The following is a 22428-nucleotide window of genomic DNA, read 5'->3' as shown; positions in this document are numbered from 1 at the left end:
AATAGTTACAGTAACACACACGTTGAGCTGTGAAACAACTACAAAGAATTAAACATGAAGCCTGTCAGTGAACGAAACAGGACCTGGTGGCTCTCTTCATAAAGTGGTGACAGTTTCAGGTGAACAGCTCCTGGATGTTTCTCTTTTCACAGAAAAAGTTGTTTGGGCAATATGAAACTTTTCTGTACAATTCTCTTTTGAAGGATTACTAAATACCATTGAAATTTAAAGTAAAACAGCCTTTAAAAACCATTTAATAGTTTAGTTAATTGCATTGAAAAAGTTGCTTTCTGTTGATTTCTGTGTTCAGCTCATTGAATTTCTGTGTTCAGCGCATTTGTATTTGACTTAAACAATATAAATGTGGGAATAATACATTCTAAAGAAAACTATTCATTTGTTTCTTTATTTAAATTACAGTCATTATTATTGTCATATTGGGAGGATTGTACAATTAGAAATAAGGTCCTCTTGGTCTCCAAATCTTCCCATCCCTGAACTTGATGAACCTGCAGATGTCCCAACATTTGTTACTATCCTCTCCTTTCCCGTCATTGCTCCATCCCAGGCTTTCTGGAGTCACATGTGGATTTGTGCTTCATGATGCCATTTAGCCACAAGGCCTGGGCCCGTGCTTTATTACTTATGTCATATTCTGCAGCATCCTTTATGTCTGGGATTCATCATCTGGATGAAAACTTTAGAGCAGAAGTTGAAAATGAAACAGAGCGACAAAAGGCGTGTGCATTATGATGCAACGGTGCATTACTGATAGATTTTTGGAAGCTGGTTCTGTGAAAGGATCTTATTATTATTTTTGTTCTAAGGGTTTCAAATTGCTTTGCAGCCATATAAAATGTAGTAGATATTGAGTTTTTTAATGGTTGAAAGCTTTTAAATGCCAAAGTTTACGATGGACAACTTCCTCTGCAGCTTTGAGATATTCAAATAAATTACAAGAGTCCAAATCCATTCTGCCACAAGGTCAAATTGAAACCAAACAAATAGCTCACATTTTAAAGAGGATTTCTTGCTTACTTGACAGGAGAGCTGAAGAGATGTTGTTTAGAGAGAGTGAGGTAGCCATTAAGGATGTTTTGAGGCAACGTTTTTAAACTTCAAATTGATTCCGGGAGGGGGGGAAATATGAATACCTTCTTGAATACAATGGCAACAAAAATCCTAGGCACACAACACTGTGTCACCTGCAGATCACCTCGCACACTGTCTTTATTATTCAAATATGTTGGCAATGTTTTTGTGCTGTGCTCGCGCTCATCTCTCTCAGTAGCTTTTGGTTTATAATATGGCCGAAGACATGAAGTGTTTTTACATTTTCAGTATACTCAATACTATCAATACTAACTATTGTATGTATTATTTTAAACCATATTGCTCTGAAAGTCTCATTGGAATGAGGTCAATCAAAGATAACCTGAAATAGAAACTACAATCTGGAGCCGTCATATTTAAACAGACACTTCCTTGAATGAGGTCAGTGTTTCTGCCAATGCTGGTCCAGCGCATCAGGTCAGTGCATCCCTAATGTTTACTGAGAGACCAATCTACCTCGAGTAAAAGACAGAAATGTTGTTGTATTGTGAGGCTTAGCTGGGGGGAAAAAAACCTTCTTTGTATTGAGCATTAGCTTGTGTTGCTAAGCTAGTTTTGCCCACGACGAAATGGGAAATTCCCTGTATTCAGGGGATTTCTGCTGCCAGGTTTGTTCTCATGACTTCATTTTCATACAGTTTTCGAGGCCATGAGTCATGAGGGCACAGAGTGTGACATTATTGAATGTAACATGTCTAGGATGCTGCAACTGGGATGTTGTGACACATTGCATTGTCTGCTCTTTTGAGGGCGGCTCAACATGTGCATCTTTTGTTTAAGCCAAGCAGCAACCTCTGGTCTTAAAAAAAAGTAAGCCAATGCGGAAGTGCAAAATCCTGCAGTTTGTCGAGTGTCCTCTTGAGGCTGGCTGCAAGAACACTGGAAGTCACATACACACAACAGCATGGTACAAAAACCAAAATAGGTCTGATGAGTTGTTCTCATTTTTAAGCCCAGCACAGTTTAGCAGATGGCTGTTCCGTCATGAGCCCGGGTCTGCCAAAGATGTTTGCCTGTTAAAGCGATTGATTGATGTATAGCTGACATGATTGACAGGTGGGTCTTAAAGAGACTTAATACCCGCCTCAGCTCCAGCACTAGGCCTGTCGTTAGGTCGACTAAAAGTTAGGCTGAGACAGCATTTTCAACATGGCAGCTGCTGCCGATGAACCTCCGGAGCCCTCTACAGGAACAGATAGCTTCTCTCATTAATATTTTACATTTTTATTTTACGGTTTAAGCAGAGTTTTTCAGTTTTTAATATTTGCCCATAAGAAAAAATAATATAGTTAATCCAAGAACAAGACTGACACAAGCCAGAAAGATTACTCGTTATTGAGCTATACTGTTATGTTGCTTTAACTTGCTTTAGTTGCCTTATCTTCTTTTCTCAGGTGTGGTCTTTCAGTGTGAAAGCATGGCATTTGAATTTCACCTTGAGATGTTTTACTGCTTTAATTTTTAACTCTGCCGTGGCATATTCTCAACTATTATCTGATTGCACTGAGATTCATCATTATCATTTTATAATTTTGTGTGACTATATCCCAAATAATAACGACAGTTGTAGTGTTGAGCAGTGAAAGCATCCCAGCCATGATGTTTAGTTGGCTTGAGTGTTTTAACGTACAGCTGGTTACTCAGACGCACAGACTTGATGCACTTTGGGCCTCCAAGGCTTTTCTGCTATTGTTTTTAAGCTGTCTGTGTGAGCAACAATACAGTAAGTTTGAGAGCGAGGATACAGTACAAGCAGAGGAAAGCTCCTACATGCAGCCAGTGACTATTATAGGTAGCAAAGGGCTGAGGTTAAATCTGTAACCATGGCGGCTGCAATGATGAATTATTGCCTCTGTACATGGGAAATACGACAGAACCACTTGGCTTTTCTCTGTTCCACATTTTCGGAGATATTTGAAATTGAAAGCTGCCGTGTGCAAAAGGGTGAGAGCAGAGGTCAATTCAAACTCACAGGTCGGCCAAAACGCGACTATTTTATGTCTGTATCAAACACAGAGCCTCAATGTTGCCAATGTGTTTGTTTGTACAGCTTAGACAACAAGAAATGGCCCCATATTAGATGAATAGAACATATATATATATATATATATATATATATATATATATATATAGTTGCTATCACTCTACAACTCGTTCCCAAGCCGTATTTCCGGATCATATGGGGAGTGGAATGAGAGTGGAAAATGTCTAAATATATCCAAGATAACTGTGAACAAACTCTGAGGCAGAGGAAGTGAAAAAAGAAAGAAGGCTTTAGGAGGAGTGGGACAAACGAGAGAGAGAGAGAGAGAGAGAAAAAGAGCGAGTGAGCAGGAGGGGAAAGTCGAGTTCCCTTTTCAGATTTCCCACGGAGTGGAGGTCATGTGTGTTTCCCTCAGAGCGGTCAGTGGGATTTAGACTTTTTTTTCCCCGTCCCTCAATGTAAACGACATAATATTTGATTCGTCCCACCACCCAAAGTGGTAAAGAGGAGTGATGGAGAGAACATCAACATAGCAGCTAATTACACACTTTTTGGGCTACTTTTGATGACCTACCACACACATATTTTGGTGGTAAAAAGCCACAATCATTAACCCCTTCTCAGATCTGGACTATATAACCACTCCTCTAAAGTAAATACAATAACAAACTTGACGGTCAAAAGGTTGCAGATGACATCAGAGTCTGCTGTTGAAAAGCTCCTCTGTTTGCCAAAAGGCAGATAAAAGAAAACAATGTTTGAATTGTTTCCATGGTTTTATGCCCCTCATAGTGCTTTTATGTCATCTCAGTTATTACTGCAGAGCTGTAAAGGAATAGAGAGTTGTATAGTGGCGTGAGCTGATGTGTCTTGGAAAAAAAGGGCAACCAGGAGAGGACGGATTCTGTGTCTGTTTCTGGGGATTCAGGGCCCCCGTGTCCCCCGAGGCTCAGCTGGGAGGGAGGGCTGCCACAGCTGGGTGTTTGCACATTGTACTGGAATCTGCTTGTGTGCCTTGTGCAGTGGGAGAGACATATGCTAATGTTAGTTTCTGACAGCTTTTCAGTAAACCTGCTTTCATCAGGCCCAATTCCACCTCTTCAGCTTTGGATGAAAGTGATGCAAAAGTTGGACAAGAAAGGGTTAAAGTCTGACAGCTGAGTGAGATACAAGGGTCAGATAGGGCCCCTCCTTCCTCCAACTCAGCACAAATATGCTGCCTCAGCACGAGCCTGCAGGAGCACACGCTCAGACGCGCGCACACACACACACACACACACACACACACACACACACACACACACACACACACACACACACAAACACACAAACACACAAACACACACACACACACACTTACTTTTCATAGCCTGCCACACTCGTGTTAGTTTCCAACAGAGACATCTGCACAGATTATTAAATAATAGTGGAAATATTGTCTCGGAGTGTTTCTTTAAATTGTCACATAGTGGTGAGAGAGAGAGGGAGAGAGAGAGAGAGAGAGAGTGTCTGGAAAACATTACTCAGATTCCTGCTGCAGGGGGCTCTGATTATTCTGGCAGTGACGAGAGAGAGATGAGTGAGGGGCTCAGGGAGTGAAGGATCAAACGAGGTGTACAAAGTTCAGACACTGCTGAGCTGAGGACAAAGTGTGTGTTGCTCTGCTCGCGTGCAGGGAGACAGTGATGGAGTTATTTTCATATCTGAATCAGCAAAACGCTGACAGCTTTTCACCGAGCTCCGTTTAGATGCGGGGTGATCAGCAGAGGGCAGTGTGGAAGACAAGGTGTGTCTGTGTGTGTGTGTGTGTGTGTGTGTGTGTGTGTGCGTGAGTGTGTCTGTGTGCGTGAGTGTGTGCGTGTGCGTGTGCGTGTGTGTGTGTGTGTGTGTGTGTGTGTGGCCTGTTTTTCAAAAGTGTTTTCTCCTACATTTGTCTCTATAGTGCTACATGCTACAAAACACACAATGAAGACGACAGACTGCACTTTGTCTGCAAGTGGAAATACAAATAACCACTGAATGATTCTTCACTGTCAGGTGTGTTGTGAAGGTTATAGTAAATGAAAGCTTCAATTCTTTTTGGAAGGACTTTAGTGACATTTGAAAGACGCTTAAGGTGATTTTCTGTTGGTGTTGAAGAGCATGAACATGAATGACCTTCACTAAGACTTAGTTTGAACTTTGTGAGCTGCAGAGTTGATGGAGCAACATTTTTCCACGTGCAGGAGAAAAAGGAAAATGCAGAGCAGACGTTCAGCTGGTTTATAAAAATCTGAAAAAGTACTTTTCAAAAACAAAACAAAAAGTAAGTGACAAATCATTTAATAGAGACAGTCAGAGGGGTTCATTTAACCTTCCTCAATTTCTCTGTCTCTATGGATAATCCTCTCTACTTTTTGTTTTGTGCCTTTGTCATTAAGCCTTTAGGTAACTGATATTGCATAAGTGAGATGGATCAAGAGACTTTGAATATTAAGACGCAGTCAGCAGCACTTTGATGGATTCATGAGACTGTTTGTGAGGATTAACGGGAAGTGGAGACTCATCCTAATGAGGTTATAAAACCTGGCTCTCCTGCTGCTGCTCTGCTCTTTGAAGCTGCAGTGTTCGGCCTCTGGTCCTTAATGTCCTGCTGTTTCAGGCTGCAGGGACTCTTGAGGTCTCATCTGTGTGTCAAGCATTTTACTCCATCGTCTTAACTTACATTTTAAAAGTTTTCTCCCGAGTTTCAAACTTGTCATCGACGGCATTCTTCTCATCACTGAAGTGGAAACATGTCTTCCTCTTGTTCTCTGCTGCACACGCCCATCTCCTGCTAGATGTCAGCTGTTATTAGTGTTTACAGGCAGATGAATTAGACTGGGGAAGCCTTTGATCTTCAGCTAGTGTGTGTGTGTGTGTGTGTGTGTGTGTGTGTGTGTGTGTGTGTGTGTGTGTGTGTGTGTGTGTGTGTGTGTGTGTGTGTGTGTGTGTGTGTGTGTGTGTGTGTGTGTGTGTGTGTGTGTGTGTGTGTGTGTGTGTGTGTGTGTGTGTGTGTGTGTGTAACACCAGTCTGGAGAAATAACAGTATTTGTATTGATATGATTGGACTAATGATGGTGAGTCCTTGTGCGTGCGTGCGTACAAGAGAGCATCGTGTGTGTGTGTGTGTGTGGGGGGCCATGTTTATGACATTGGGACTCATGGCTGCATGTCTGGGCTCAGCTTCATCTTGAAACCTGCAGAGTGGGAGTAAAGGAGGAAAAGAGAGCGCGGAAGAAAGGAAGAGGAAACACTTTTGGCTCAAACTGCAGACTATTTAACAGCAGTCACTCTTTGAACCTGTTGGTAATCATTGTCCATAATCGTCTGGCACCAGATGTACATTTCTCAGTTGTTCTGGTGAAGCTAGATGTTTGTGTCAAACGACTTCCAGGCAAGACTTCCTTTTTGGTGCTAACGTCTGCAACATAAACACAATCGTTTCATGGTCTGTTACATCCAAGAGTAGTGTCTGTTCATCTGTTGAGTTCAGAGTAGTATGTGCCTGCAAGTGTGTGTGAGAGCGAGAGAAAGCTGGAACTACGGTGAGATTTTTAGGATACGTGCTCCTTCTTAAGGAGAGGGCGACAGGGAAAGGAAAACAAAGAGGGAGAGAGAGAGGGAGGGAGAGAGAGAGAGAGAGAGTGGGGTTATATGTCACCTAACACAGGGACTATTTCCTCTACCAGGCGGGAGGAGAAAAGTGGACCAACGAGTGGCGAGCAGGAGAGTCAGTGCAAGGTGTGTGTGAGCAGCAGTAAGAGGAGAAGCCATGGCAGCTGGGTCTCTGGGCCGGGGGGAGAGCTTCTAAAAACAAACCCCAGGCTAAATAGTGGTGGGACGCGGCACTGGAGGCCACATTCTTATAGCTGGACTATTCCTGGGAGTTAAAAAAAAACAACACAACGGTCCAAATTACTGGAGAGCGCAGGAAAGGAGCCATGAAGTACAGACCTCTGGTAAGAAACCCAGACCCAAGAAAAAGTGAAGCGTGGCAAATCAGAACAGTTTAGTTGAGTTTAGGGTTTTCATTTTGAAGATGACGTTTTGTGCTTTAAGTGTTTATGTGAGCTGCTCTTTGTAGCAACCTTGACTGAGTGCTCTTGAAACTTCAAGGACACACAGGTGAGACAGGCAGGTGAGTGAGACAGCCTGTCTCTGTTTTGGGACACTTCTGTCTCTTTAAAAGGTTCTGTTCTTTCTCCTCCATCGTCACAGCACCTCTCTGATTTTGTCACTTTGATGTCGGAGCGTTTTGAATTTGAATCTATTTGATATCTGAGAAGGTGTGCCTATGTATCCTCGCTTTCTCTCTCTCTCTGTGTGTGTGTGTGTGTGTGTGTGTTTGCTCTGCCCTGGGGTGAGGCAGTCACTCGGTGGTGTTGTGTGGCCGAGCAGCATTCTTTGGCGTTCAGTGACTTCCGACCGACTGTGTTAATGAAAAAATGTGTCATGTGTTGATGTATCAGACTCTGAAATCCACAACAATCTGCTAATTGTGTGGAAAAAAGGCTTTTATATAAATGATAGGAAGCTTCCAAGAGTATTAGAAATTGATTTCATGAAGTTTACACTGGACATGCATGTTCTGTGGTTAATTTATCTGAATGTTTCCCGGTGCATTCTCACATCAGCTCACCGTCGCTTCACGTGGAAAATGTACGAGGGAGCCGACAGGAAAAAGTCAGAAAGTTGCCGACAGAGTAAAGTGGAAGTGAATGAACCCCCCTGAAAAAAGGTTTGTGCATCGTAGAAACACTACAACATGAAGTTTAGGGAAGCACAGTGAGTCACATGCACCATCAGTGTGTTTGGAGCCAGGCAGATGTCAATCAGAAATGTGATCGGCCACGCCCACATCATTTCTGCAAAGCAAGCAGAACAGAAAGGAGTTGATAAAAGTAATCAGCTGTTTCTGCTCAGATTAAAGAAGGTTCCTCATGAGGCTTTTATGCCTCTTTGTTGGTTGTGAGGGTACTTTCCCAAGCTCGTTTCCCCCGTTTACACTCTTTATTTCTCACACACGCAGCCATATGGATTTGTTCAATTTTTCTGAGCCTTCTTTCTGCTCCTGCAGTAGTGTGTGTGTAGACAGTAACAGACTGTCAGGCTGCTCAGGAGAGCACAATGCACAGACAGATTTCTGACACGACTGCCATTGCTGCCTGCAGGTAGTTCATGCAGGACTCGCCTCACCAGGTCTGCATCAGGTCTCATTTAAGACAACATTTGTCAAGTGAAAAGTGTCTAAAAGCTTTCGTAAAGTGGATTATCGTGCCTGGACTGCAGAGCGGATTGTTCATGGAGTATCGATGGAGTCGGGTGAGGGAGTGCTGCTGAATTCTTTAATCTGACCTGCCGACACGTATGAATGAGTCATTTTGGAGCATTTTTTTAATGTTCAAGGTTAACAGATGGAGCAAAAGTCCAATTATTGTTAACACAAACAAGATAATTATCCATAAACCGCTTAAAGCAAATTATAAAACCAAAGTGAAATCCTGCTGCTCGTCTATAAAGATGAATGAAATCTTTTTGGTTTAAAGTCTCTCTTGGATTTCCCTGCAGCCTGCAACACCTTATATTTCAGCATCTTTGTAAATAAGACATTTCAATGAACGTTGCAATCTTTTGAGGCTTCATTGTTTTTAATGACCTCTTAGGAACAAGTGAATTTATAAAATTAATTTCAGTGTTTTTAGTAGCCTTTCCAAAAATGAACAATGTTAATATCTTTTATCACATCTAAGTTTCAACTTCTGGTATTGTGACAGCCCTGGTGCTCAGTGAAGTGGGGACCTATAAAGTACTTCAGCTGCTGGCTGTGTTGTTTTTGCCCACATGCCCTCAGGTAGGCTGGAAGCCTGCAGCCTGTCCCTCCTGTCTGACTGCTCTGCACAGCGGCTTTTCTGCCTCCTGGGATTAAAATGAAAACACGCAGGCTGCTCAGCCTCGAGAGGCGTTTCCATCGTTATCATAATCAAAACAGGAGTACACTTCAATCCTGTATGGGTGTTAATAAGACGATGTTTGGGCTTGAAACCTAGATTTTCCCTCTGTGCTCCTAAAGCAACACACACGGTAACATAATAAGATCAATCTGTTAATCGTTAATTACGTACGCTATCTGCACGCTTTTATTGTGAAATGTTTTCTACCTACATGGAGGTACTTTTAGATTTCCCCGAGAGTGAAGTCATGTATCAAAAAAGTTTTTATAATTTGTAGGTTTCCAATCTAGACACTCTGTAAGTTTGAGTTTTCCTATAGAGCGTGGCCTCTTAAGAAGTTCAGTTTAAACACACTGATTTGTATTGTAATGCCTAAAAACCTGTCGTTTAATCAACTCTTTAAACATCCACAACCCGAGCTTTAACAGAGGCTGATGCTACAGTTCTTAAACCACTTCAGCTGTCAAACAGTATGTTTAGCCTACATACTTTGAGTCAAATATTATTTTTCAGTGCCAGTGATCAGCTCCAGTGGGTTTAATAGTGTAATGACACCATATATGCTTAGAAAGTGGCTACTAAAATATGTTGGTGCTACAAAGTTAGAGGCTTTGCTTCAACAGATTTTGGTTTATGATGTGATCTGTCAGCCACTTTCTTGTTCAGTAAATTTTTCGGTTGAGCTGTGAGCACCCTGAGCTCTTGTGTGGCTGCTGATGTCACTCTTGGATTCATTAAAGTCTTATTACACTCGCACAAAGACAACATTCACATCTCAAACCTGAATCGAGTTTCAGTGTTTCTGCACTTCATGCCCCTCTCTCTCTCTCTCTCTCTCTCTCTCTCTCTCTCTACCAGCCTGTACAGAGCAGATGAGTAATGTGTGCCAGAGCACTGCTTCATTGTGGAAAAATGCAGAAAAAGAGCAAAAACATTCTGCTGCTAGCTTAAATGTCTCTCCATCTGAACCACACATTTCTCTTCTTTGGCTGATATTCCAGAAGTTTCACAAATGTTATCAAACAAAAATGAGGTGGGGACTGACTTCCCACCCTGTCACCAAAAACAGGTAAGAATCTGATTTAGTGAACACATGAAGTGAGGTCAGGATCCCCCTGTCAGTATAAAACAAGCTGTAAGTTAATGAGCACTTTTGTGTGTGACCCTCAATAAATGTATTGCACATTTTGACCCATGCTGTCCACCATCGGCCTGATCATGTTCCCCTTTGAAGCTGTTTGTCTAACTGTATGTTTTACTGCACATTTTTACTGGTGGAAATGGGGGAAAAGCATGTCTTTGCATGTAAAAATGTTAAGAATTAAATATCTGTGAGGAATGTGTCATAATTGAGACTTTAGCCATTTTCAAACCACATTATTAAAAAGTGCTTCCATCCTGAGTTCTGTATGCTCTGAAAGCAGCAGGTCAGAGGAGGTTTACATAAACACTGTGACACATGAGCTCAGTGCACGCACCCAGGGCGATGTAAAGGTCGAGTTGCTGTTGTTCTCTAAGGCTGGCTGGATGATCAAATCGTCGTACAGTCTCTTATTTAGAAAGAAAGAATTAACACAGAAGCTCTTTGAGTAGTCAGAAGACTAGAAAAGATCAGCTTTAACCCATTTACAATATCGTCGTAATAGAGATGTAACAATATCGAGAATGCGATAACAAAAGTGTCTGAATACCATCCTGTGACGGGATGAATTGATTGGTCTTTCTTTAAAAAAGAATCCATATATATCGTTTATATCATATGTGATTTTTCTTTTCCAGAAAACTGTTAATAAATGGTCAATAAAATTAACCTCAAAGTCTTGGAAAAGTTATGGAAATGTAATGGCAAAGCTGTTAGTGAACCCTGTTATCTACACTTGTGCTCTGCAAGATCCGGGGAGTAGATCTAGAGCTGTTCCACTGTCACTGTATTAAGTGTGTGACGCCTTCGATAAAGACTTTACTACGCCAAATTAGGCACTTTCCATGGTTCTGCATTCTGCACGTTCATGTCAAATGATTAGCTGTGGCAGTAGCGAACAAGATGATCTCACAAGAATCGATGACAAAACCCCAGTATCAGAAAAGGGTATGAAATTATAAATTATGTGTTTCTGTTTTTTTATTTCCAAGGCAGTATTTTTACTGGGCGGGCCCGTGGATTGTGCTGTCACCTAGCTGAAGTCTTTCAATCGTGTGTCCAGGTCAGACTGCCAGTTTGACTCTAATCTTTAAAAGAATTTTTAAAAAAAGGTTGGATTTATGAAACATTTGTCGGTACCTGCTGTGGGGAGCTTCTAGAAGTCACACATTAGCACAGGTGGAGGTCTGAAGCAGGGTGATTCAGGTTGTTTCAGCTCTCCTCTTGCTAACCTGGCTTCAAGTGGCCGTGTTTTCTGCATAGGATTTGGAAAACATGACGACATCTCAGAAGCGGGTGCTTGTTGTGTTCCTGAGACCGGGTGGAGGTCCGGTGTGCAGCACTACATGCAGGAAAGCCAAACAGTGAAAGCGGCGCAGGGGAACAATGAAGTAATGGAGAGAGCAGCTGAGGGACTGAAAGTAAATGAGAGGTAGAATGTATGGAGGAGGAAGAGGAGGGGAGAGGTGAGGAAACAAGGCTTTGGTTTCTTTCCTCCCAAGAGCCGTCATTTTTGGAGGGATTTCTGTCACACCGTGACATTTTGAAGTAAATGCAAGTCAGTTTTGCTCCTAACTATGACTTAACCTGTTTCCATGTGATGAATTCTTTCCTGTCCTGAGTGTATCCACCTCCCCCTCGATCCTTCAGAAAAAACCCAGTTGAATTCGGCAATTAAGAATTCACAAGAAGGTGCAAATAATGTTGTCGAATGTTTGAGACCACGTTTATAAACGAAGCAATTTCAGCACTAAAGTTGTCAAGTGGTAGTACACTCTATGGTTACAATAACAGAGGTTGCAATGGTTTAAAACCTATGATTTAGAAAAGTATCCCAAATGTTGACAATCTTAGAGGTGCACCTTCAGGAGAGGTAAAGGATTAACTCTCACACTGGCATAATGTCTGCATAGTTCAAATTGGATATAGATACTGTTGCGATCGAGCAGAAATAGCAAAAAAGAATAAGTTTGTCTTCATTTTTTAGCTTTCTCACGATCACTTCATGATGTTTCTTGTCTCTCTAAAAGCCTCAAGGCCCTTCGACAATGCCAGTTCAAGATCGGACTCTTGTGTCACTGCTGTGGAGAGATAACTCGAGCTCTGCCACAGTTTCATAAAACATTGTGCCATTTAAACTTCTGCAATGTTGTAACTTAAATTACACACTAAAACACATACAAAGCATTATTATTCTACATAAAGGTGGAGTGACTACAGATCTTCATTATGGTGCTGGAGTCAGATCAGATGTAAAAAAGGTTTAGACATTTTTCTAAGTTTTCAAAAAAATCTTTATTGTTTTTACTTTTTTATTTATTTTATTGAGATCTTAATTAATGTACTAAACCTTTTTACATGCCTATAATGAGCAATAATCTGGAGACTATCAAGGAACATTTTACTCGATAATCAGTGGTAGAGATGGTTGTCTCTCAAACGGAGAGTCATGGGTTCGATCCTCAGGTCCTGCAAACATCAAACATCAAACATGCCCAATGTGTCTTCCTTTGGCAAGACACCTAATACTGATGGACACTTTATAATGCAGCCTCTGCCATCAGTGTATGACTAAGGAGGGGTGTAAAGGACTAGACTAGTCCATTAACCATTTCTAGAATTTGAAAGTACAGAACATGTCAACAGTAAGTTCTTCAAGAAAAGACAGAATAAAAGCCACTGTGTTACTCATGTTCATGCTCATTAGAAACATGACAACCTGAAGGTTTTATTGAACCTGTTTTATACAGGTTGTTACCCAGTCTCCCTTTAACACTCAAACGTAATTCAGTCCTCTGTCACAGCAACAGATCATCTAACTCTGTTGAAGTGGATAATGAACAGTGCAAGGGTTCTGTTCTTACTGACTGACCTTTGATAAAAACAATGTCAGTTTGTTGAGCTGCAGCGTGAACACAAACACCAGCTGCTGTTTTCTGATACGTAAGCTTCTCATCAAGTGTTTCTCTGCAGTACTCAACCTCACTGACTATTACCACGGTAACAAAGTGCGATGAAAAATCAATCAGGGAGACATAAGAACAAACACTTTTAGAACGCACTGCATCAATATTAATAAATGAGTAAATCATTTCAACACAAACATGCATGAGTTTGCATTTCATACACCTAAAACATCTGTTTCTCTCACAGCTGGACGCTGTGAGCTCTGCTGACCTTTAGTTTCACACATCCCTGCAGAAAGCAAAGAAACTGCAGCTGTGTGTGTGTGTGTGTGTGTGTGTGTGTGTGTGTGTGTGTGTGTGTGTGAAGGGGGGGGGATGTTGTCAGATTAAGGTGTGTCTGTGGCTTCGATTGGTGGAGTCGGTTGTCCCTCAACCGGAAGGTCAAAGTTGGATCCCCAGCTCCTGCAGCAACTTGTCCGTCTGCTTCTTCAGGAGCACACAAGTGTTTATGAATGAGATAAGTTACATCTGTCTGATGTTCACTTTCCATAGCTGCCTCTGTCACCAGTGTGTGAACGTGTAGATGAGCTGCAGTGTAAAAGCGCTTTGAGTTGTCAGAGGACTAGAAAAGTGTGATATCCATCTACAATTTATCAAATGTTTGGTGTATATCTGACCAGTATTGCTTGTTACACGTCATTTTTTTCACTTCTGCATAGATGTGTTAAACACAAACAAGGTGCGCACGTGTGTTGTTTAGGATAAGATGTGTGATGCAGTGGTTAAACGTGTTTGGTGTTGTTGAGGGCAGTGCTGTGAGGAATTTCAGGGAGTATTGTTAGTTTTCCTGTACAGTTTCAGTGGAGGGATGTAGCTGGACCGGAGTCATAACCCTGGCATTAATCATCTGCTCCACGGCTCTGTGATATCAAATGATAACACTGCTGGATTGAAAAGTGTCGTGGTATTGACGGAGGACATATATACTTTACCTCCATGTGCTTTCTCTGGAACTTTTTAGAATCAGGGGCGTGTCCACATTTATTTATTTTTTTATCAGGGTGGTTGAACTGGGGCCCTGACTTATACAGCCGTTGACATGATGGATGTGTGCAAACCATAGAATATAAATATGAATGGACAAATCCTGAGTGATGTCAGCCATCTGCTTTGGCAGGGGGCTCCGGAGGCCGCTCTCTTGCGCCTTGAAGAACCGTTACATCCCACCCACCTGTCAATCATGTCAGCTATGGATAACATGTAGCGTTCTTGAAATAAAAACAAATTCACCCCCTGTTCTGGACAGTTTGTGCTCGTGATGACAAAAACTAAACAGACCTGTTTGATTTTTTGTAGCAGGCTGTAAACATGTTTATTCTTACAAAAAAAAAGTCTATTTTGCCTGTCTTGTGTATGTGACTTCCAGTGTTCCTGAAGCCAGCCTCAATCTGTGCTGTGAGACCAATCCATATTTTAGATTAGATTACAATAGACATTTTATATACTTTTTAAATACTTCTTTATTATTTTAAAACAATCCCAGGCTTTATCGCCACTCTTTCACTTCCTGTCTCACAGAGCGCTTATTAACAGTCCTCTTCTGTCTTCTCTTCTCTTTCTGTCTTTCTTTTATTTTCTCGTGTCTCTCTTGTTTCTCTCTTGAGGGATGAAGACTGGGTACTGTACTGCTCAGCACAACAACAACACCTGCTGCTCTTTGTGTTTGTGTGTGTGTGTGTGTGTGTGTGTCCCTACATCAGCTGCCTCGTCCACTAACCTTCGTACAAAAGTCCACTCGGCGTTAGCTCTGTCTGTTTCAGTACAAGTCAAATATGGATGTGGCTGACATTCGTAATCTCATGCGTAAAACTCAAGTCTCTATTTTAGGAAACGGCTTCCTTGGCAAACGTGTCGATGATCTCAAACATGTAAGTGTTGCTGTTTGACCTCGCCTCTGACTCTTGACTTCTGCTTTGTATTTAAAGATATGTGCAGCCTGCCAGTGATGCATTTTTCTTTGAGTGATGTGTTCTCTCTTTTAACACATCTGGGTTTGAATTCATCTAATGTCCTAAGGGACGAAAAATGACCAAGGGGTTGTTTCAAAGAAAACGTTGGACAAACAGAAAGTCTTCTCTTTGTTTTTGGTTGTTTACTTTGAGGTCTGTGAATGTTTTAAGACTTCAAACAGTGGTTCTTGGCATCGGTCTGAATGTGCTCTATTGTTGGTTGAGAGGCGGGTGCAGATTTTTACTGAAGTCCCAAAAGATGTGATGCTGGAGCTGAAGGGACAGGAAGAGCTTAATGATGTGCAAATGGTTGTACTGCAACAAAAGTCAACTCCAGGCTTTGAATTTTATTTGGAAAAGGCTCCTAATGCAGATTGAATGAATGCCTAAATGCCCACATCACTGAAATTCCACACCATGTTTTCACTGCAACCACACTGAGTCAGATCTGAGTTTATGTGCGCTGCGTACATTGAACATGCAAAAAGTCTTAAAGAGCGGTGAACTCAACAAGTCGATGTGTGAGTCATGAGCATAGTCAGAGGTACCCAGAGTTGTCCAGATGCAGCTAACATGACTCTGGTGTTCTTTTCAGCGTAAATGATGGGACCAGACACTTTTTAACACAACTCTATATTCTCTATTTTTGTCCAACACAGTTGATTAGCGAACCAAGTGGCTCTTGATCTCTGCTAAACGTTTGTTTGGTCATAAAATGTTGCCCTCAGTATATTTGTGGGAGGCATCTTGTAATGGTAACAGAGACCAAGCCACATAGTTAACTGGCTTTCAACATAATACAGCTTGGAGACGGAGGCCTCACATGGTGGGGATTGTGCATGTAGAGTACCATTAAGTGGAGGATGAGTTTAGTTTATTGGAAGAAGTGCTTTGACTACAGTTGCCCTCCTCTCTTAATTCGTTCATTTGATGATATCAACAGATATTGCAATTGCATGCAAACTTTAGAGGATCTTCTGATTTCATCCTTGATGGCATTTCTGTACTTTTAGCTTTTTAAGATCTGCTCATATTTGATCTGACCAGGGGTAACTGCTTCTTAATGGATTCAATTACAAAACAGGTCTCATGCTAGAGTCAGAAAAAACTGACTAAGTAAAATCTTAGCTTATTTTTCCTTTGTGTGTACATAAGGAGCAACGATGAGTCAGTGAATATTCCTTGATCTCCCTTTTTTTCTATTTTTTTAACAATTCACAGTGTTCGTCATAAAAAGAGTAGAATATTTCCACACGTTGCCTCATTTCCATGTGCCTTCTCAAGCATCTTTTTTTCCTGCCATGTGGTAAACAAAAGAGATATCATCTGTGTCATAGTTTAAATTCCACACCAGAATCTGTTTTTCCACCTGCAGTCAGTGGTTAGAGCTTGTTGCCAGGGACGACAGCACCTCTCTGTGTGGAGTTTACATGTTCTCCACATGAAATGTGCTCGGGTTCCCTTCCAGTACTCCTGCTTCCTCCAGCAGTCCAAAGACATGCTACTTAGGTTAATTGGTGACTCTTGGTTGCCCGTAGGTGCATGTGTTTAAAGCTTGTCTGTCTCTATATGTCCTCCCTGTGATTTTCTGTCTGTGGTGTACCCTGCCTCTTACCCAATGACAGCTGGGATCTGCTCCTGCCCCCGCAACCCCAAATAGGACAAGCGGTATGAATAATGGATGGATGGATGGATTTTTGAGTTTTCTTATCTCTTAGTTGGTCTGATTTAAATTGATGTTTCACTCTCCTCCTCATTCCTTCGTCTCTGATGAGGATGTATGATGTGTGTGTGTGTTAGTATGCGTTAGCGTGTCCAGCTTGAGACAAGCAGAGTGTGATTGATGAAGTGTTACACAAACGTTTTGTATTTAGCTCATTCACTAACCTGCTCGTTCTCCTCCAGGTGGTGGCTAGTGACGGTGTCCGGGCTATGATGGAGTCGGCCCTGACAGCCAGAGACCGGGTGGGCGTGCAGGACTTTGTTCTGCTGGAGAACTTCACCAGTGAGGCAGCTTTCATAGAGAACCTGCGCAAACGCTTCAAAGAGAACCTCATCTATGTGAGTGTGCCGACTTATTGTATGTGCTAGTATATGAGCCAGATTCTGGATTTTTGACATTGATACACATGATATTTTCATGTTTAAAGCTTAAGTTATATTGGGAAATTTTTCCCTCTAGCTCGCTTGGTCAAAAAGTTATCTGACTGTATTCAATCTATCAGATATGATTCAATCTTTAAATCGCATTTTTTTTAACAGACAAACATGATGATCCTCTGTATAGGATCAGATACTCCAATCATGTTTTGTTTTTTTGTTTTTTTTAACCCTGATCAAACTTCCAGTTTGTGTTGTTTAAACTTTGAGTGGTTTGAGATATGTTTGATCCAGAAAATCAGGATCATCCTCATCCCAGCAGAGGGCTGCTTTCAGACCGGATCCTGTTGGATCATTTCTGAACAACCAGGCCCTGCACATCTGGATTTAGAAATGCTTAAAAATCTGTAACTTCATCAGGTTGCTCCTGTCCAGTTTCTCTTTGAATAATAGTTTAATAAAAGTGAGCTGTATTACCTGATCCTGAAGGTAGACATAAAGGATTACCAAATCCAGATCATTTGTGTCCAGATTCAGCCTTGTGGACAACAATGCGCTGTCAAACTCTTTGTATTTGTGAAACAACAAAATACCCAGAATGCACAGCTTCTGGGTATGGATATCCATACAAGTAAACAAAACGTGAAAAAAAAAATAAAAATAGCATCAGAGGCTTTCTGATGGATATAAATCTTGAAGAAGACTTGGAGCTGAGAGTGTTTGTGATCCCTTGTGATTGTTTGTTCCCTCTCTGTCAGACGTACATTGGCTCCGTGCTGGTGTCCGTGAACCCATACAAAGACCTGGAGATCTACACCAAGAACCACATGGAGCGGTACCGAGGAGTCAACTTCTACGAGGTCTCACCACACATGTAAGAGCTTCTGCACGCTTTAGTATGCAGCTATTTTTGCTTTCACACAAAAATCCTGATATTTCTAAGTTAGCTGCATCTGTGAACGCAAACAGACTTTACGCAAACTTTTCCCTGAAAGCCTCCATGTGAAGTTGGGGTGAGCTGATCTAGCAGGAACTATACAGGAACATTCTCTGTGAGCAGGCAGTGAGCATTTTCAACAGTCATGAATGAAAGAGATCGATTCATTGTAGCTTTTTGTTCTCACAGGTAAAAAAAATATCTGATTTTGGTTTTTGATATCTGGTTTTTACCCAACGAACACAAGGAGATAAGAACTCGGCTACAAACAAATCCGTCATGTTATGAAGATTCTTTGGAAGATATTGGTGAATGAGGCCCAGTATGTTGGTAAATGAGGTCAATATTCGCTCACAGTTTGCAGGCGTGTTGGCATGAAGCACAGTGTTTGTTTGAGAGGTTTCCAGGAAATGTGAGGGAATTCCTTCCCTGTAGGTCAGCCAGCGACAGAAAAATCCATTACCTTATGGAGACAGTAAGTGGCATATTGTCGGAATCTCTCAGCTCTTAAGCATGAAGCCAAATGTTTTCTCTCCCTCTGAGTGAAAGGAAAGTTGTTCTTTTAGCGGGTAGAGATGAAGTGTTGGAGAGAGAACACGGTAGGGAGAGGTGGAAAGAAAACTAAGCAAATGATGGCACCATGCAAGAAGTTTCCTCCCTTTAAAGGAGGAGATTCCTCTGACCTCAAACTGACCCCCACAGCCTCCAGCCCCCCAGAAAACACACACACACACACACACACGCACACTAGACAGCGAGTCTTATCTTCAAGCCATTAGTAAAAATGTGTCCAAACAACCTCACAATGCTGATAGCAGAGGAAGATGGAATAATGATGCTGTGACTGTACGGTAACACACTGCGCTTCTGTCTGGATTATGAGTCATAATGGACGTCTCTCTTTATGTGTTCAACTGTTCACACACTCTGAGATGACATCATATGTCACAACCAGACGCCACTTTTCCAAGAGAGCTGGTATGCTACATTTTTTAAACGAAACATCAACATCAACATGATTAGGAATGTTGCTAGCAACTCATTTTCCTTTGAATTAAATGGAAATAATAAAAAAGTGGAGTTTTATAAAGATAAGAAAACACTCACAGTTCATTTAACATGGCTAAACATGGTCTGAATATCATAATTGACAGCTGTTTTAAACGCAGCTGAAATGATTAGCACTTTGTGAAGTGTATTACTCTGCAGGGAAACAGTGTCAAACTGGTCTGCAGATTGTGGTAACATTGCACCCACGTGTCTGTGCTGAACATGCATCATGCTGGTCGAGTGGTTATTTATCTGTAAACTCGCATTACACAAATTAAAAGGTATCTTTCTGATGAAATCTGTCTCTGCGCTCCTGCAGCTATGCAGTGGCAGACAACTCGTACCGCTCCTTGAGGACAGAGAGGAAGGACCAGTGCATCCTCATCTCCGGGGAAAGCGGCGCCGGCAAGACAGAGGCGTCAAAGAAGATCCTGCAGTACTACGCCATCACCTGTCCAGCAAGCGATCAGGTGCAGACCGTCAAAGACCGCCTGCTGCAGTCCAACCCGGTGCTGGAGGTGAGACTTCGCCACCGTGGATAAATCTGTGAGAAGGGAAAGTTACTTTCTTTGTAAAACAGCAAAAAAAAAAAAACAGCTTTGAAGCCACTGGAAACCTAAATCCACAATAACCTTCCGACAATTTATTAACATCTGATTTACAAGTAAGTAACATAAAAGTGAATATTATCTTTTCCCCTTTTTTATTTTATAATTAACACGATCGCAGACACTCTTGTTCACCGGGGTAAACTCCAACACTTGGCGACTGAGCTGTGGGGCTATGAGCAAGCTCACACCAGCCTGCCGCCTCTCACCACGGGCAACTCCAGAGAAGTGTCCAGCCCCTCTCAAGGAGCTGGGTTAGAGAGCCCAAGCTGTGTGTGGAGGTGAGCCCGACTATATCTAGCCGGTACCTCTCGACCTCCCGCACAAGCTCAGGCTCCTTCCTCCCCAGTGAGGTGACATTCTATGTCCCAAAAGCCAGAAGCTGTGTCCGGGGAGTGGGTCGCTGAGGCCCCCCGCTGTCGACTGCCGTCCGATCCACAATGCACCCCGCACCCATGGCTTCCTCTGTGGGAGGTGACTCCACAGGAGGACTGGCCCGCGTCTTCCTTTCGGGCTGGGCCCAGCCACCAGGCACTCTCCTGCGGGCTCCAACCCCAGGCCTGACTCCAGGGTTGGGCCCTGGCTCTGCCATGCCAAGCGACGTCACAGCTCTTGTTTTTATTTCCTTATAGGGGTTTATGAACTGCTCTTAGTTTTGTGTACGTACACTTTTATTGTAAATGCTTCATGTACTGGTTTGTAAATGAAAGCCCAGATAGTGAGTTGTCTGTGTGTAGAGTGTGTTTTTTGGAGGATGGAGAGAGAGTTTACAGAAATGTTTGATTTGGTGTCTCCACCAGATGCCCTACAGATGTGAACAAGTGTGTGTTTATGTGTGTGGACACTGTGCTACTGTCTAAAACAAACGCAGCAGGGACTCTAATAACAGTGCTTTTTTCTGTTTTTTACTCCTCGCCCCCTCATCCACCTCTCGGTCTTCATCAAACTCCATCTCTCTGCCTCTTCATCCTTCTATCCTCGCTCCTCTCCTTTCTTCCTCCTGCCCTCTCCTCCCTCCAGGCCTTCGGCAATGCCAAGACGTTGCGTAATGACAACTCGAGCCGTTTTGGCAAGTACATGGACATTCAGTTCGACTTCAAGGTGAGCAGAGCAGTTTGATTTACAGAGACATCAACTTCACTCTGCGAAAAGCAAAATATCAGGACATGCTGTTTCACTGTATTAATAACAAGGTGAAACCGGTGTTCATAAATGGAGATCATATTGCAGCATGCCAGAATTTCATTTACAAAGTTCCTGTTAGGATCGTTTTCAGCTGCTTATTCGGTAAAATTACGACCTACAAAAGAAAATGAGACCATCAGAGTGAAGTGAGATTATTTATATTTAGTTGTTTTTCACGTCTGTATCTCTGGGTGCAAGGTTGGTGCCAGATGAGATTTATTCAGATTCAGATTCTTTCTTGGTATTGCAGCAGGAGCACACAGAAGAGGAGAAACACAAGGACAACATCACCATAAAAACAGAAACAAATAAAAAACTCAGACAACACAACAAAATACAAAACCAAATAAAACAACACAATATCAGTCAAGAGCACAAACCACTATGGGAACTCTTACCAAGTAATTAAAGTGCAAAGTGGAGGTGTGCAAACAAATGGCTAGTTGTTGTTCAACATGTTAATTGCACTTGGTAAGAACGAGAGCTGAAATCTTTTCGTCTTCTTCTCAGGAGCTCTGAGGGTAAAAGGTCAATCTTACTGTGAAGGTATAGCCTTAGCGGTACAAGGTCAAAAGTCCAACCTGACACCTCCCTGAAATCCTGCTGCTTGTCTCCCAAGTCTGTTCTTGTTGGTCAACTTCAGGCTTCTAAACCATTTCGCTGCATGGTTTGGAAGCCTGGTTGGTTTGGAAATTATAAATCGATTCAATAAAACTTTTGTAAAAGAGAGTCATCATTTTAGAAGAGACTTGCTGAACCTTGTTGGTAGGTAGTGTCAAAACACAACTTATTGTCACAAACAACACCCAGATATTTATAGTTGTCTACAGTTCCAATGTCAGCTGAATTAACATCACGCTGCAAAAACAGCCTTTAATTATACTTTTTATTTAGGGTGTGTTTAAGACTGTTGCAAACAACAGATTTTTTTGTCATTAAAAAAAATACTGTGAAACTGTTCATTAAAGATGCCTTAATTAAAGCTATATTTAAGATTTGAAAAATTGAAATCCAACTGACGAGTTTAGTTGCTTTTTTGATATCAGTTATGTACTTTAAAATCTCTGTCGACCTGCATGTTACTCTGTATCAATCCTCCGTCACACCTCAGAACCCCAGCCTCATCGTCTCCCCCTCTTCCTCCTCCCACCCTTCCTCCCCCATCTCCCCCCGGTGTTTATCCCGTCGGCAGGGAGCACCCGTAGGAGGTCACATCATCAACTACCTGCTGGAGAAATCCCGTGTGGTCCACCAGAACCACGGCGAGAGAAATTTCCACATTTTCTACCAGCTGATCGAAGGAGGAGAGGAGGACCTGCTGAGACGTCTCGGCCTCGAGAGGAACCCTCAGCAGTACCAGTACCTGGTCAAAGTAAGTCATCTACTTCTTCAGAAATAGCACAGCGGTTTGCAAAAGAATGAA

The 22428-nt window shown here is 42.1% G+C and overlaps 1 protein-coding gene across 4 annotated transcripts in view; it reads left to right on the top strand.

The window, feature by feature from the left end:
• The window catches only part of LOC306831033 (unconventional myosin-Ic-like), a gene marked incomplete at its 5' end in the record, with an annotated part of 61229 nt that overhangs the window by 20436 nt on the left and 18365 nt on the right, over positions 1 to 22428 (top strand). For 2 of the 4 annotated variants that reach the window (XM_079354857.1, XM_079354858.1), the window contains 5 exons: positions 17031 to 17186; positions 17984 to 18099; positions 19532 to 19730; positions 20841 to 20921; positions 22198 to 22377. In XM_079354857.1, coding sequence (XP_079210983.1) covers positions 17031 to 17186; positions 17984 to 18099; positions 19532 to 19730; positions 20841 to 20921; positions 22198 to 22377 — 732 coding nt within the window. Of the gene's footprint in view, positions 1 to 14948; positions 15045 to 16671; positions 16794 to 17030; positions 17187 to 17983; positions 18100 to 19531; positions 19731 to 20840; positions 20922 to 22197; positions 22378 to 22428 lie in introns of those variants that run through there. The other 2 variants (XM_079354856.1, XM_079354859.1) reach the window with 2 other exon arrangements.

This window comes from Symphodus melops, assembly GCF_947650265.1.
Source record: "Symphodus melops genome assembly, chromosome: 10".
NCBI lineage: Eukaryota > Metazoa > Chordata > Actinopteri > Labriformes > Labridae > Symphodus > Symphodus melops.
This window is presented reverse-complemented; position numbering and strand designations above follow the sequence as displayed.